This window comes from Cyrtonyx montezumae, unplaced genomic scaffold (assembly GCF_038088225.1).
Source record: "Cyrtonyx montezumae isolate F1298 unplaced genomic scaffold, pur_monq_1.0 scaffold_3, whole genome shotgun sequence".
Lineage (NCBI taxonomy): Eukaryota > Metazoa > Chordata > Aves > Galliformes > Odontophoridae > Cyrtonyx > Cyrtonyx montezumae.
This window is the reverse complement of record NW_027072034.1, coordinates 91,580,452-91,593,576: the sequence shown is the minus strand read 5'-3', so window position 1 is coordinate 91,593,576 and position 13,125 is coordinate 91,580,452. Positions and strand designations below refer to the sequence as shown.

Here is a 13,125-nt window from a genome sequence, read left to right as displayed (position 1 = left end):
TTAAAAGAGATGTCTGAAAAATGACAGTAAAAATTGAGCATCCCCTCATTTTTCAGGAGGCACTGATCTCAACTTCCAGGTGCCCATACCATGATTTATTTATTTTTACAAGTGAAACAGTTTCACCACAGAATTTCTGTTTGGAATTTGCTATCATAGGAATAATAACTAAAAAACACACAAACTCAGTAGAAGTATTTGTGTGCTAGTATGAGAGGGAGAGACGAGAAAACGCAAAGAATGACTTTCCACAACCACACTGAGCTAATGCACACCTTCCAGTTCCCTGCCACGACTAACTGCCCTCTCCCCATCAAGTTCAAACCATGACCTTGAGCCTTTAGAAGATCTCACCTGGGGGAAAAGGGGCTTTTTCAAATCCCTACATAATCCCTCCTTCAACACCCTGGGAAACAGCATACTCCTGCACGAGGCAGACTTTTGTCCCTTCCAGAGGGAAGAAAGATTCTAAGGCCAATTCTTATCTTTTCTTACTTTGTTTCTATATTTAAAGATTTTGAAACTTTAACTGCCCTAGTGTCAGGAGAGTCTAAGGTCTGACTCCTACATACCCTTCCCATAGAGCTTTCCATTGCTCCCACAAATTCTCCAGTCAAAGTTGTGACTGCAGATGTCTTCCACGAGGTATCTCATGGTTCCGTGGAACAGAAGCTTTTCCTTTATTTCCTTCCCTCCACTTCGCCTCTTCATCTGCTCCTTATGCCTAACAGAAAAAGGCACAGAAAAAGTAGCAGAATGAACCATGGAAGAAAAGAGAGCCTTTAAAGGGGCAAACAAACAAAAATAAATAAATGTGCAGGATGTACATCCAGCTGGATGAGATTTTCAGTCTACTTTCTCTTCTCTCAGACTAGAAGATGAGTCAGACTAGCAGTATGATAAAAAATTACAAGATTAACTATCTACTGTACCACTACCCATAAAATCTAGACAAAAATGGATGAAGTCCAGAGTTAAGTAAGCACTGACACTACTATAGACCTCAAAGCTTTTGCTCCTCTGCAGGCTCCCGCTACTTACGCTCCAGTGTATCCTGTCCGTTCCCACACAAAACCAGATTCTCTGCAGGGTGGAGCTCATACTAACCCCTAAGACTCCATGCTCCAGGAGTAAAACCTAGATGTAGCTCGTTCTGTGTTCCACTGGTAAACAGAAACTGACGGACATTCTACAAGAGGACAGGATGTGCTGAAATGGGCATTCTGCACGTACCTAAACTTCCCTGTCATCATCTCTTCTGGTGTAACTCTGCCCCCTGGAGCTCCTTCACACTCAGTGAAATCAGTTCAGCTGAGAAGATGAGACAGAAGGAGGTAATCTGGTCCTTCTTTCACCACTGACTGCCTCTATCCTTTAAGGCCAGCACCAGGTAGCGAGCTATGCTCAGCACCAGAAGAGGAATCACAATGGGAGACTTAACTACTATCTCCCATCGCTGCTGCCCAGCGTCATGACAGCTTTTCGGAACCTACTGAAGTGAACATTCTTCAGGAAGATATCAGTGAAAAAGTTAACAGCCAGGTAGAGGGGTGAATAGAGCAGTGGACTGACATTTGTTCACTGACAATTTTGCAGCTATGTTTAACTCTGGTCAGCATAAACATCACATTGGAGCAGGGCAAAAAGTACACAGTGAAGTGCCTGAGTTCTGCTAGATGAAAAGTTTTATCAAATCATGAGCTGTTATCTTCCTGAGTCACGTCACAGGTCGAAGACTGCAGTCCCTGAACACCAGTAAGCACCTGTGCTTTTGTTCTAAATGAGACAACTGTTCTATGCAGCAGAACAATCTGCTTGAGCATTCACTTGAACTTGGTCATTGCCCCTTCTGCCAGCATTCTGTTAGTATGCATCTTAGCATAAGTACTAAGAGTTTGAAAAACAGGAGTTCTGCAAGACAGAGATCATTAACTTAAAGCATAAGGATTCATTCTCAGTGAATACTCAAGCAGACACAGTCAAACTCTTGAATAGGCCTTAAAAAAGCCGGCTGGAACAAAGGGGCTCAAGCACACCTTTACCTTCACTCACTTCTTTTTCCACACAGAACTATATGAAATCACCGGGGTTGGCAGAGCCCTCTGTAGGGCCTGGCCCCAGCCCTGTCCAAGCAGAGCCACCCAGAGCAGGGTTCTCAGACCCATACCCAGGCAGCTCACAAAGATCTCCAAGGAGGAGACTCCACAACCTCTGGGCAACCAGTGCTCTGTCAGCTCCGCAGCACAGAAGTGCTTCCTGATGTTCAGAGGGAACCTCCTGTGCTCCAGTTGGCTCTCACTGTCCCTTGGGACCAACCAGTATTTTTTGAAAACCACTTTGTATACTGCAACGGATAAACAGTTGTACCAAAATGCACCTGCAACAGGCAGTTACAGTTCTGACAATACACTGTTCTGCTTCACTTTGGGTAGCCTCATCCCAACGGAGTCACCTCGCGTCTTTCTGCCTCCTTCACCTTCTAAGGAGTAGTGTGGAGGGCAGCTCCCCCCGGAGCATGGATGATCTTAAACTGCTAGGACATAGCCACTTAACTTCACTCCCAAAACTACCTCTAAGAAAGAACTACTAGCCATATTAAAGCACAGTTGGCAATCTCTTTCCTTTCCTAGGAAGTAGATTAAGAATATCAGTTCTTGGAAACTCCTTGCCCTTAAGGATGACAAAACAAATACTAACCACTGAAACACTTTCCAGAGGGATGGATTCTGAATCCTGAGTGCTCTAATGACGATGTAGCTTTTCATAGTCTGCTCAAACTGCTTCTTTATTTCTTGGTATTCAGAGGATATCTTACTGATCTCCACTTCCTATAAAATATAAACCAAAGCAGAAGACGTGAGGCTTCAGTTAGCTCATATCCCACACAGAAGCCTGTCTGCAGCAGATACACGTTGAGAATGGCCCTCAAGCTACACTTATGGAGGCTGATTTAATGCTTTAAATTGCTGCACATAATGAGGACAAGCAATTAATATGTAAATCAGTACGTCACTAATGCTCTGCAAGAACACCTCACCCCTCTTCAGAAAGGACACTAAAAGTGAGGAGGTCAATTATATATTTATCACCTCCAAGTAGGTGCTGACACTTGTAACCAGAAATCCCAATGAAAGAATAATCTCAAAAAGAAAACTTGACTGATAATAAAATTAAGAACAAAGGTATTAGATAATGTTAGTATTTGTTAGACGCATACGATTTCTGAACATCGTAACGACTTTTCAAAGATAAAAGTTGAAAAGCTACATTTAAATAAAGGTTTAAAAATAATAAATAGCTACTTTTCTGAGCACAGGAGAGCAATCAAGATTCTAATAGGAATGCTACAGTAAATACACACTTAAATTCATCTTAGCTCATTTTCCAATTCTGTTTTCCATCTACTAGAATTGGCACTTATATCGTATAGACTGAAAATGCCTAGTGCTGGCAGAATAACGTCATGCGGTAACACTCTGCTTTACTGCTGCGTAAGTCAGCTGCAAGGCACCTATAAAAAGATGTATTTTAAGATGGAAAGCTGTGATCATCCTAGGAGGTCACACGAGATCAACATAACGTTCCAGTGAAAGGATGCATATTTTAGAAGGCTGAGTTTGGAGAGAAGATAAAATAGGACTTAAATTTCGCAGCTGCATATAAATAAAGGAATGTTTTCCTAGACATCATGTCCGGTTGGAGCATTAAGTACTTAGTGAAGAAGAGGATAATCATGGGAATGGACTGCGAGGATGAAGAATAAAGTCAGGCGCACGAGGAAGAATTACTTTTCTGAATTTATTAAAAAGTTTTTACAAGGTTGAATGACATTTAGCATGTCTCTTCGTACAAAAATATTTTGCACATTCTGTTTACAATGCAACACAAAATAATTTGGACAAGATTGTATTTATTATCTGCATGTTTTTTAACACAACAGTTCACCATCACCTGCAAGATGAAAATAATGGCAACATATTTTAGTACTACATCTTTTATTAATATATAAGGATTGTTTACGTAGACCGTGAAATGTGCTTTTGCTACGTAACATCTTTTGCTGAAAAACTGTAAACTTCCTGGGTAGAAGAGAGGGTCAGCGACACGGTACTAGCTGTAAAACAGGCACTTTAACTGTTTTATAATATCACGGCTTATAAGCAACAAAGCCAATCCTATTTTGAATAAAACCTCTTAGGAGATTGCCTTTATTTCCCCAGAGATGCTGATAAAGAGTAATGCCACCTTGCTACTGCAAGTTAATGCTTCACAAAAGCAGAACTTCTTAAGCTCTTTTCATTTCAGACTTTAGGAGGAAAGTTTAGAGAGGATAAGCATTTGCTAATCCACAGTCTACGAGTGGATTCTTAAGCAGAGAAAGAATCATTGCCCTGACAACAATAATTTATTATTAGCATATGACTGCACAAAATCAGTACAAAGGACATCGAACCTTGATACCTGGGAGCAATATAGCTTCTATTAGTTGCACTGACCCAAGTAGAACTAATGTTTAAAAAGTATACGGACAGCTGTAATGACACATCAGCTCCCAACCTTGTTATAGCACAGCAATCTTCAGCCTTGTCAGGATTCAGCAGCTATACAAATACTAATCCTCTTGACATACAAGCACACTGCCTTCATCACATGCATTTCTCAGTTCTATGTTAAAGATACAACTTAAAACCCAACACAAAGTTCCAAGATAACATCAATCCCTTTTTTTTTTTTTTGCCTTTTAAAGTTTACCAACTGCTAACTCCACTCTACCTGTAACACAAAGACAGAAGAGACATGTGCCAATTTTCCAACTGGTATTTGTTACTAATGTCTAATAAGCTTTTCATTTACACTGCTTTCTACAGAACTACGCTTCCACAATTTACAGATTTAGGCTCTTCAAAACTCAAAAAATAAGCAACGTTACCAAAAAAGAGCTGCTCTTTTTAACAAGGAAAACTTCCCCACTATGTCATAGGTATTACTTATTATAATTGGTCACTTTCAGTGCAGGAAAGTTTGCTGGGATTATTTGTCATGTCTGAAGAGAAGGGAGTTCATCAAGTCGTAATTGTCAGATGTTACGATGGTCACCACATGCATGCAGAATCCCAGCCAGTCCCAATATTACCTACTGCAAAAAAACATGCTTAGGGTCCCACAGAGATAAAATAAAAACCTGAGCTAAATTATGTTAAGTACCAAAGGGTACTGTGGGCTTTGTCATTATTTAGATACAGAGTTAACTTTTCCTTTTATATGAAAGGCACTGGGTTTACAAGGTAAGAGACAGTTTTCTTAGTTTCCAGCTCAGCAAGCAAAATGAGCTCTGCGAAGTAAGATGACATTTTTTCCCACACATCCCCACCGGTACCATGGATCTGCATATCAAACACCAGAGCCTCTCACATTCGCCTCAGTGACTCAAGAAATTCCTAAATGAACACTCAACTAAAATTCAGACCAAACATTCCTCAGTAAATAAGGGAAGCAGTATGACTCAAAACACATAAAAGGAACTGAGCTACCTATCTTCCTATCATTCTTATGAAAAATTCAAGCTTACATTACTCAATTAAATTCCTAACAAGCAGTTTGTCTCCTTCATTAACTGTGACAGAGCTCAAAGTATCACAGGTCCAAATCTTCAGAAGGTCTGGCTGCCTAGTTCCCACAAAGACTCAGCAGGTGCTAGACACCTGAGATTTTCACAATCTGGAAAGATTTGTTTGTTTGTTTTTTTTACTAATCGCAGAGAAACAATGATTTGAAGAAAGCTCATGTACACGGCAACTGACTTAAATTTTACCTACTGATTCAGTAGAATTCCATTTAGATTAATTTGCTATATCCACAGCACTAGAAAGTAGTACTACATCGAGTAAGGCATAAAGCAACAGAAGAAGGCAGTCAGGGTAAAATAAAACATCCAGAACAAACTCAGTAACAGAAACCAGCCAAAGAAGCAAAGAAACATGGTATTTCTGGTCCTCATGCCACTCCAATTCAACAAGACTAGAAAAATCAAGTGCAAGAAGAAGAACAATGGATCTCTCTGTCAAGTGAAAATAGCTAGAAAGAATTCCCAGTCTAGAAATATATTACTTAAGTTGTCAGTATGCTTGTGCCAATACAACTTGATCAGCATCACACAAGATTTTTTTTAAGAATCAACAAGTGAAACCCCTCATGTTAAACCTCACGCACTGTTCCTTAATCAGGGTCAAAATAGCCATATAAAAGAAAAAAAGTAACACTGAAAGGCATTTTTCTAGCACACTGTAAGATTTCTCTGTGCTGTTCTTCCAGAAGGACTACTTCTTAATATCAATTAGAATGAGTAATACAGAAAAACTGTATGTTTATGGCCTTACTGCACCGACTAGGTACGTAGACTGGGAGTTTTGTTGTTGTGGTTTTAGCTCTTTTTTTTTAAGCTATCACTGTGTATGTTTTTAGCTATCATTAGCTGACACTCTCTATTATTCTTTTCCCTTAAGGCTGTACTCTTTTCTCAAATTTATGTTATATGTGATATACTACCGGGTGACTTAAAACAGAATATAGCAATTCCCCTTTCTAAGTTCCCAGTCAAAACTTTACCCCACAACTATCATGATGGTATTAATACAGGATGTTAGTCTCTTTCTTTCCTTCCCCCTTTAATCATGATTTCCATCAGTTTACAAAAAAAAAGGAAGAAAAAAAAGGAAAATACCTTGTATCCTAAGTCAGGCAGTGCAGATTGATCCCAGTAAGGAGGACAGGTTTGATTTGGAATTGAAAAATCCTTCTGACCTCTTGGAAATAGAAAGAAAAAAAAAACAAGGAGGTGTTACCAATTCTAGTCCTGCTATGAATACTCAAACTGGCAGTATCCCCTTTAGCCAATTAATACATTTAAAAATAAACAAAATAAAACACAAAGACATTGGGAAACTGCTTCATTCCATATGCTGGGCTGTGTATGCTGACATTCAACTGTCACAGTCCACTTTCATTTTCTAATTTAAGATATGGATGTATCTCAGAAATCAGGTGATGCACCAAGACTGTTCTCAATATAATCAAGTGGATGTGTTTTCTCCTAGTAACAGATGAATTTTTTTCATAATTATTACCAACACAGCTATTTTGCTTTATAGTTACTTCTAAAATACAAATGAAACAACTCAAGAGCATAATTTACCTTTCCTTTATCTTCTGCACTTCTTCATAAGACACAAACTTTGGTCGCCTGCAGACCCGCCTTTTTGTTTTAGAAGCGGTGTTCATCTGGGTCATTTCTGAAGAGGAAAAGAGAAAGGGAAAGGAAAAGAAATGTAGTTAAGTCCAGCAGATGGGGTCATTGATTAAAGACGATCATTAATGAAAAATGGGTGTATTTATTGTCAATTCTACCTGCTGAAGAACAGTTGTATAAAGCCTTTGTGAGCTTCTTATTCTTCCCTGAAACTCTGTTACTTAATCTGTGCCTATCTTGCTTGCTGTTCCCTTATGCCATTCATGCTCTTCAAAAGTTGCTCCAGCAGCACAGAAAGATGCCTTATTTTTAAAGGAATTACCATACTTTACTTTAGATTTACCATTAATTCTTTTGCAAGGAATTTCTCCGCTTCCATCGCTACCTCACTTCCACTACGTAAATCTCATAACACTAGCAAAGTAAATCATAGCTTTGAAAAGTTGGGAAAGCTTGCAAGTTAATCTTTGTAACGCACTGTTTATCCATAAATAAAATAAGAACCTTTAAAGTGACTACCTTTAAAATTGAGTTGGTAATAATACAAGCCAGCTTGGAATTGTACAGTTGCACTTGGATCTGCCAGATACAAATTCTCAAGTATGTCAGAAGAAGGCGAATTCACAACATCCTGTTCTCCCTTTAAGGGGAAAAAAAAGAAAAAGAGAGAGAGAAAGAAGAGTCATGAGTAAACACACAGACAAAACTAGACTCTAGATACCTAGTTGGGATAAAGGGAAAGAGGAAGAAAAATGAAGGATTAAGACAGATCCAGTCAAAGCCATGGTCTAGTGTGATTACCAGGCATATTACCATACATGAAAATATATAATACTAGACATGCATGTATTCCATTTAAATTTCCCTAACAAGTACAGTCACTTAATGTACAAATCAATGTAAGATGTTCCACTTAAGCTGCCTACTAAAATGAACTTTGCTAGAACCACTATAAACCCCTGCCTACTATTCCCATTCCCTGGATCACTTTTGCATCCTGACAGGAAAACCATTTGTGCAGCTGCATGGGAAGAAGAGATGCCTTATTTATTTACTTTCCTGCATTTCTATGACTGGTACCACCTCCTCCTGACCCCTGTTAATATGCTTAGCATAATCAAGGTCATTTTGTAAAGTAAGCAGCCATTATCTATAAGCGAGCTCCTTATGTATCAGCTGTCTTTCATATACTCACTGGCCTTGAAGGTCTTGGGTGCCAGGCTGACTTCTTTCCTCCCTTCTGGTTTTGAAGGTACTGGGCACCAGACCAACAATTCCCTCCCTACCAGCCTTGAAGGCCCAGGCACCCAGCCGAACAGGAAGCGGTGACTCCAACAACAGCAAAGGGAAGCATAACAGCACCCTGGCACTGTTCATAAAACCAAGCAGCTGCACAACTGGAGCTGCTGCTGATAGCAAAACCTGTGATGCTTCAGTGGCCTGGGACACCTTTGCCACCATACACTTCCTCCAAGATTCCAAGTTTATAACTACTGTACTGCATGACAAATGTTAAGATTAGACCTGATCTGCAATAGGTCAAGGTGATTAGAACAAACACCAAGTAACTACCAGATACGTTGATTATCAAATATTGTGCTATACTCACTGAAAGATCTAGTCATACATTATTACAAAATTATGTGAAATAATAAAGCTTTAGTTATAAGTACAACTTAGCATCCTCATTCTGCCCAGGACCCCTGAAGAACCTCTGTTTCCACAGCACTGGGTGACAATTTTTCACAGAGCTCTTACATTCACATAACAGGAGGTGGACTCACCTGTGTTCCATATTCAGTCCACTGGCCTTGGTCATTCTTCCAATACCAAATCCACTTGGTAGTCAGTACAAATGTGGGGTTTACAACAGATGATGGTGTAGAGAGGCGCCGAAGTGAAGAACTGAAACGGGTCATCGTCTGGAAATCAATACCTGCTGCGCTGTAAGAACAAATTAAAAATTAATAAATTTTTATTAACAGTATAGATTTTATCCACTAATCCTCAGCTGAAATAGCTGCAATTTTCTTTAGTATTATCTGACTGTATAAAATTAATTAGGCCCAAAACAGGAATATTTCCCACAGTATGCATGGCAGCTTGGAAAATTTCTTCCAATGTTCAGAAGCAAACTATGGCCCATGAGGGACGGACTATCATCTCTAGCACAAGCCAGATGACTGACTTTACTGACATGCCACATGCACAACACAGCAAAAGATATTTCTACAGTAAATAAATAAACACAGCAATTTTTCTCAGTAGAAAAATAAAAATTGGTAAGTACTCGACTAAGTCTGACAAAAACATCTGCAGCTTATCAGCCCTGTTCTTTTGTCTTTGGTAACAAAGGACACAATCACAGCTGTGAGCTCTGTATATCACCTTTATTCCTGGAGCTGCATGGATTTTTACTTCTCACAGGCTTGAAAAGTTAATTCTTCCTTCTCAGGCAAGAAGGCTTTGATAGCAGCCTCATCTGGGAAGTATTAATTGTGATTTGCACTATCCAGAAGCAAATCAAAATATTTGCTGCCTTAAGAGGCAAGAACCAAAATAACAATGTCAATTAATCAAGGCCAACCTTGGGCTCCCCTAACAATCCAGTTGACTTACAATGAGGCTTTCAGGAAGGAGTTAAAGGGAAAATGAATGACCCTAGCATACATTTCCTCAGGAGAAAAAAAAAAGTAACAAAAGAAGAACAAAAGGCTGCTTGCATAAGGGGACATTCATAACATTTTTTTAGGCACATACTAGATACTAGCTGTCTTAGGAAAGGAACAGCCATAGAGAAAAATAAGCTTCAAACTGCTGCTAAGAGACCTAACTATTAATTATTTAAAATAAATGACGATTTATTATCTGAAAATAGTAATAGTCTAAACCATGAATTCCACCCTCCTCTTGCAACTCTGCTGAGAGGTTTAAATGCAAGACTATGCATTTAGAAATGCAAGAAGAAATGTACACTGGGGTGATATTTTCATGCAGCTATCTCTACTTTTTAAAAAGAAAAAACAACTCATTTTGTACATCCTCACAGATTCGGAGAAGCTCACTGGTTAGAAGTTACTGAAGTCAGAGATCTCTAAGAAGAAATCAAGAGTTTCCCTTCAGAGGCTCAACCACAGAACTTCAAGGAAGTAGTCTGCCATCAGTCTACCTGCTGTTATTTGGGTCACAATAGGCCTTTTCAATTTCCTCCATCAAGGAAAGGTCATTCCAGGTGATTCCATTATATATTTGCCATCGATATGGCAAATGGAAATGAACTGATTTGCACTTCTCTGTAACAAGATCAGACATAGTTAAAAGCTCTGCAATCCCAGAGAGCAGGACAAGATGAGAAAAAAGGAACACTTTTTTACACACTTTGGTATGAGCAATAAAGACTGATCACTGTAACTAGAAACGTGGTGGAACAATAGTGGTTTTGTGTTTCTCTGGTCTTATCTAGGAAAACAACATAAGCACTCATACTGCCAAGCTCATTTTATAAAAACAACTCACAAGCTTCACTGAGACACTGCCTTGGCAGCTGGGAAAGCAACGTCACAGACAGCAAGTTTGTGCTTATGTGTCACATTATCAAGTTTCTTAGCCGTAAAAAGTCAGATCTATGGGTCACATAAACGCTAGCACTCCAATATAGCTACTTTCATTCCACTAGTCCCTCAGAGATTATGGGCTGGTTAACAAAATCGATTGTTAAAGGCCTGAGTGTTTTCTTCAGGTCCACCTCATTTAATGAGGCAGCATAAAGGACCACAATACTCTAAAGAACAAGAGCAACTTGAGCAGGCAGCACTCTGTCCTACCTACCAGACTGCTAGGCACTGGTGAAATTGCTGCTTTGCTTCTCAGAAAACGGGAATGCAACAACTTCACTTGCTTTGCATGCAAGATCTGCAGCAGTGTCACACATACCTTTACACAGAAAGAGGAAGATTTCCGTTTTTCTTAAAATCATCTATGTTTTCAACACATGTATGTCTGCAGATTTTAGTGCTTAACATCCCTGCATGAGCACGCACCTCCTTTCCCTCCAGGCATCTCTGTTAGGGCAGTTGCGGTACACTCCACATGTGAGCACAGACCAAGCCTATTATTCACAACTTTTGAGCCAGTTGTGGTATTGCCAAACACGCTAGCTTTACAAGCTATTTGAGTTCAGCTATTTGGTCACTTTGAGCCTGTGTGCACCATTCACACTTTTCAAGTCCAAAAATTCATAACCTTAAAAGCCAAGTCTTATCCTGACAGCCTGAGAAATGTGATACAAGGTTGGGTTGGCTGCTGCACAGAACCAAGAAAAAATTCATCATTCTTTTCCCTTAACGTTTCTGACCACAGAACATATGGAAGCTAATCACAGTTATGAAGAAAACAGTGTAATTCACTCCTTTCTTCCTTTTCTTTTTGAATTTCCTGTTGATGGGGATGAAATATGCCCTGCCTTGAGAGTATTATGCTTAAATTAACTTGAAAACTTGTAGACAAAACTACACTTGGTCTCTCTTGGCTAGATCTCATATTTTCACAAAATACCCATAAAATATACAATTTATTTTTAAAGTACTGCTTCTACTCCAAGCAATAGTGAAGAAAAGGTATTATAAAAGCACTAAAGTGGGAAATAATATCATACTCACCTGATTTAGAAAAGCATCTTCTGAATGGAGAACTGTGTATTTACAAGAAATCAAACACAATACAGAAATGCTAAACACATACAAATATCTGAGACCAAACAGTTATCAAGCAACTTACTGTCCACTTCCTAAATGAAAAGTGAACAACATTCTGACCAAGATGAGGTGGGCAGAAAGGGAGTAGAACTTCAGAAATTGACTGGACAAGTTGACTACAAGAAAAATCTAATTATACCACTTCAAAACCAAGGAAACCTAAGTCACTTGACGGTTAAGAGACTGTTCTGGGACAGTCTCTGGGTACAAATGCTCCTACTTACCACGGACCATTTTTATTGGCCACAGAAAGAGGATGGATGAGAACCATCTTTAGCTTAGCTGTTACAACAACTGTGTTTTCTTAATAGCCTGTAACATCACTTTTTAAAGTGCTTAACGTTGAAGAAATATGCCTATTAACAGATGTACATAGGAAGCAACAGAAACAAAGGGGAGAGGATTTATGTGTACCCACCCAACTTCACTCTGATTAGCTTTGCAGTTTTCACAGGACCTGTTAGTGACTTACAAAGCAAACAAAGGAGAAGACAGTCACCACTGCCAATCCCGAAGCGCTGACACTCCACATGCCACCACTACTCTGAGCCACTGAGTGGGCAGCACCTCTCCAGATAATGCTCTCCAAAGATACTATTACTTCATATAAAGCTTACCATTATGTTTGCAGTACTTCCAGACATAGAACAAGCATATCTCATCACACTTATCTTCTTTACTGTCCTTCAAAGAGTTTGTGGAGGAATCATCTTTTTTATCTACAACAAGAATCACATCAGTCTTTCTACCCTTCTGAAAATACAACTCCAAAGAAAGATAATGAATTTGCCATTTCAACCCATGTCTAACAAGAATTTGACTGTAGTGGCCAAGCTAAGCACTTTCAGGATATGACTATCTAAGTATTATGAGTTAGGACTTTGAAGCCAATGCAGGAGATTTAAGTACTCCTATTTACATGCTAGAATGTATTTCAACATAGCTGACAAAGCTAGATCCATTCTCTGGTAACAGAAGGTAAGGAAAACGTTTCAGACACCCACAGAAATATGTCCTTTCTAGGAAGGAAGTAATGAGTCCTGAAAAATGTCAGAGATCAGACCCAGACCACTCCCCACACTGGACACACACATAATATGCTGCTCCCACTGAGCTCACTGCTCA

The 13,125-nt window shown here is 39.3% G+C and overlaps 1 protein-coding gene across 2 annotated transcripts in view; it reads right to left on the bottom strand.

Annotated features, from left to right (window-relative positions):
* The window catches only part of LOC136052309 (zinc finger CCCH-type antiviral protein 1-like), a 117,820-nt gene that overhangs the window by 97,117 nt on the left and 7,578 nt on the right, over window positions 1–13,125 (bottom strand). For both annotated transcript variants that reach the window (XR_010622535.1, XM_065742315.1), the window contains exons 6-13: window positions 12,618–12,719; window positions 10,416–10,539; window positions 9,031–9,190; window positions 7,766–7,886; window positions 7,193–7,289; window positions 6,722–6,803; window positions 2,698–2,828; window positions 573–724 (exon numbers count right to left, since the gene is read on the bottom strand). Coding sequence is in view for 1 of the 2 variants with exons in the window: in XM_065742315.1 (XP_065598387.1) it covers window positions 573–724; window positions 2,698–2,828; window positions 6,722–6,803; window positions 7,193–7,289; window positions 7,766–7,886; window positions 9,031–9,190; window positions 10,416–10,539; window positions 12,618–12,719 (969 nt within the window). In the remaining variant the exon portion in view is untranslated. The remainder of the gene's footprint in view (window positions 1–572; window positions 725–2,697; window positions 2,829–6,721; window positions 6,804–7,192; window positions 7,290–7,765; window positions 7,887–9,030; window positions 9,191–10,415; window positions 10,540–12,617; window positions 12,720–13,125) is intronic.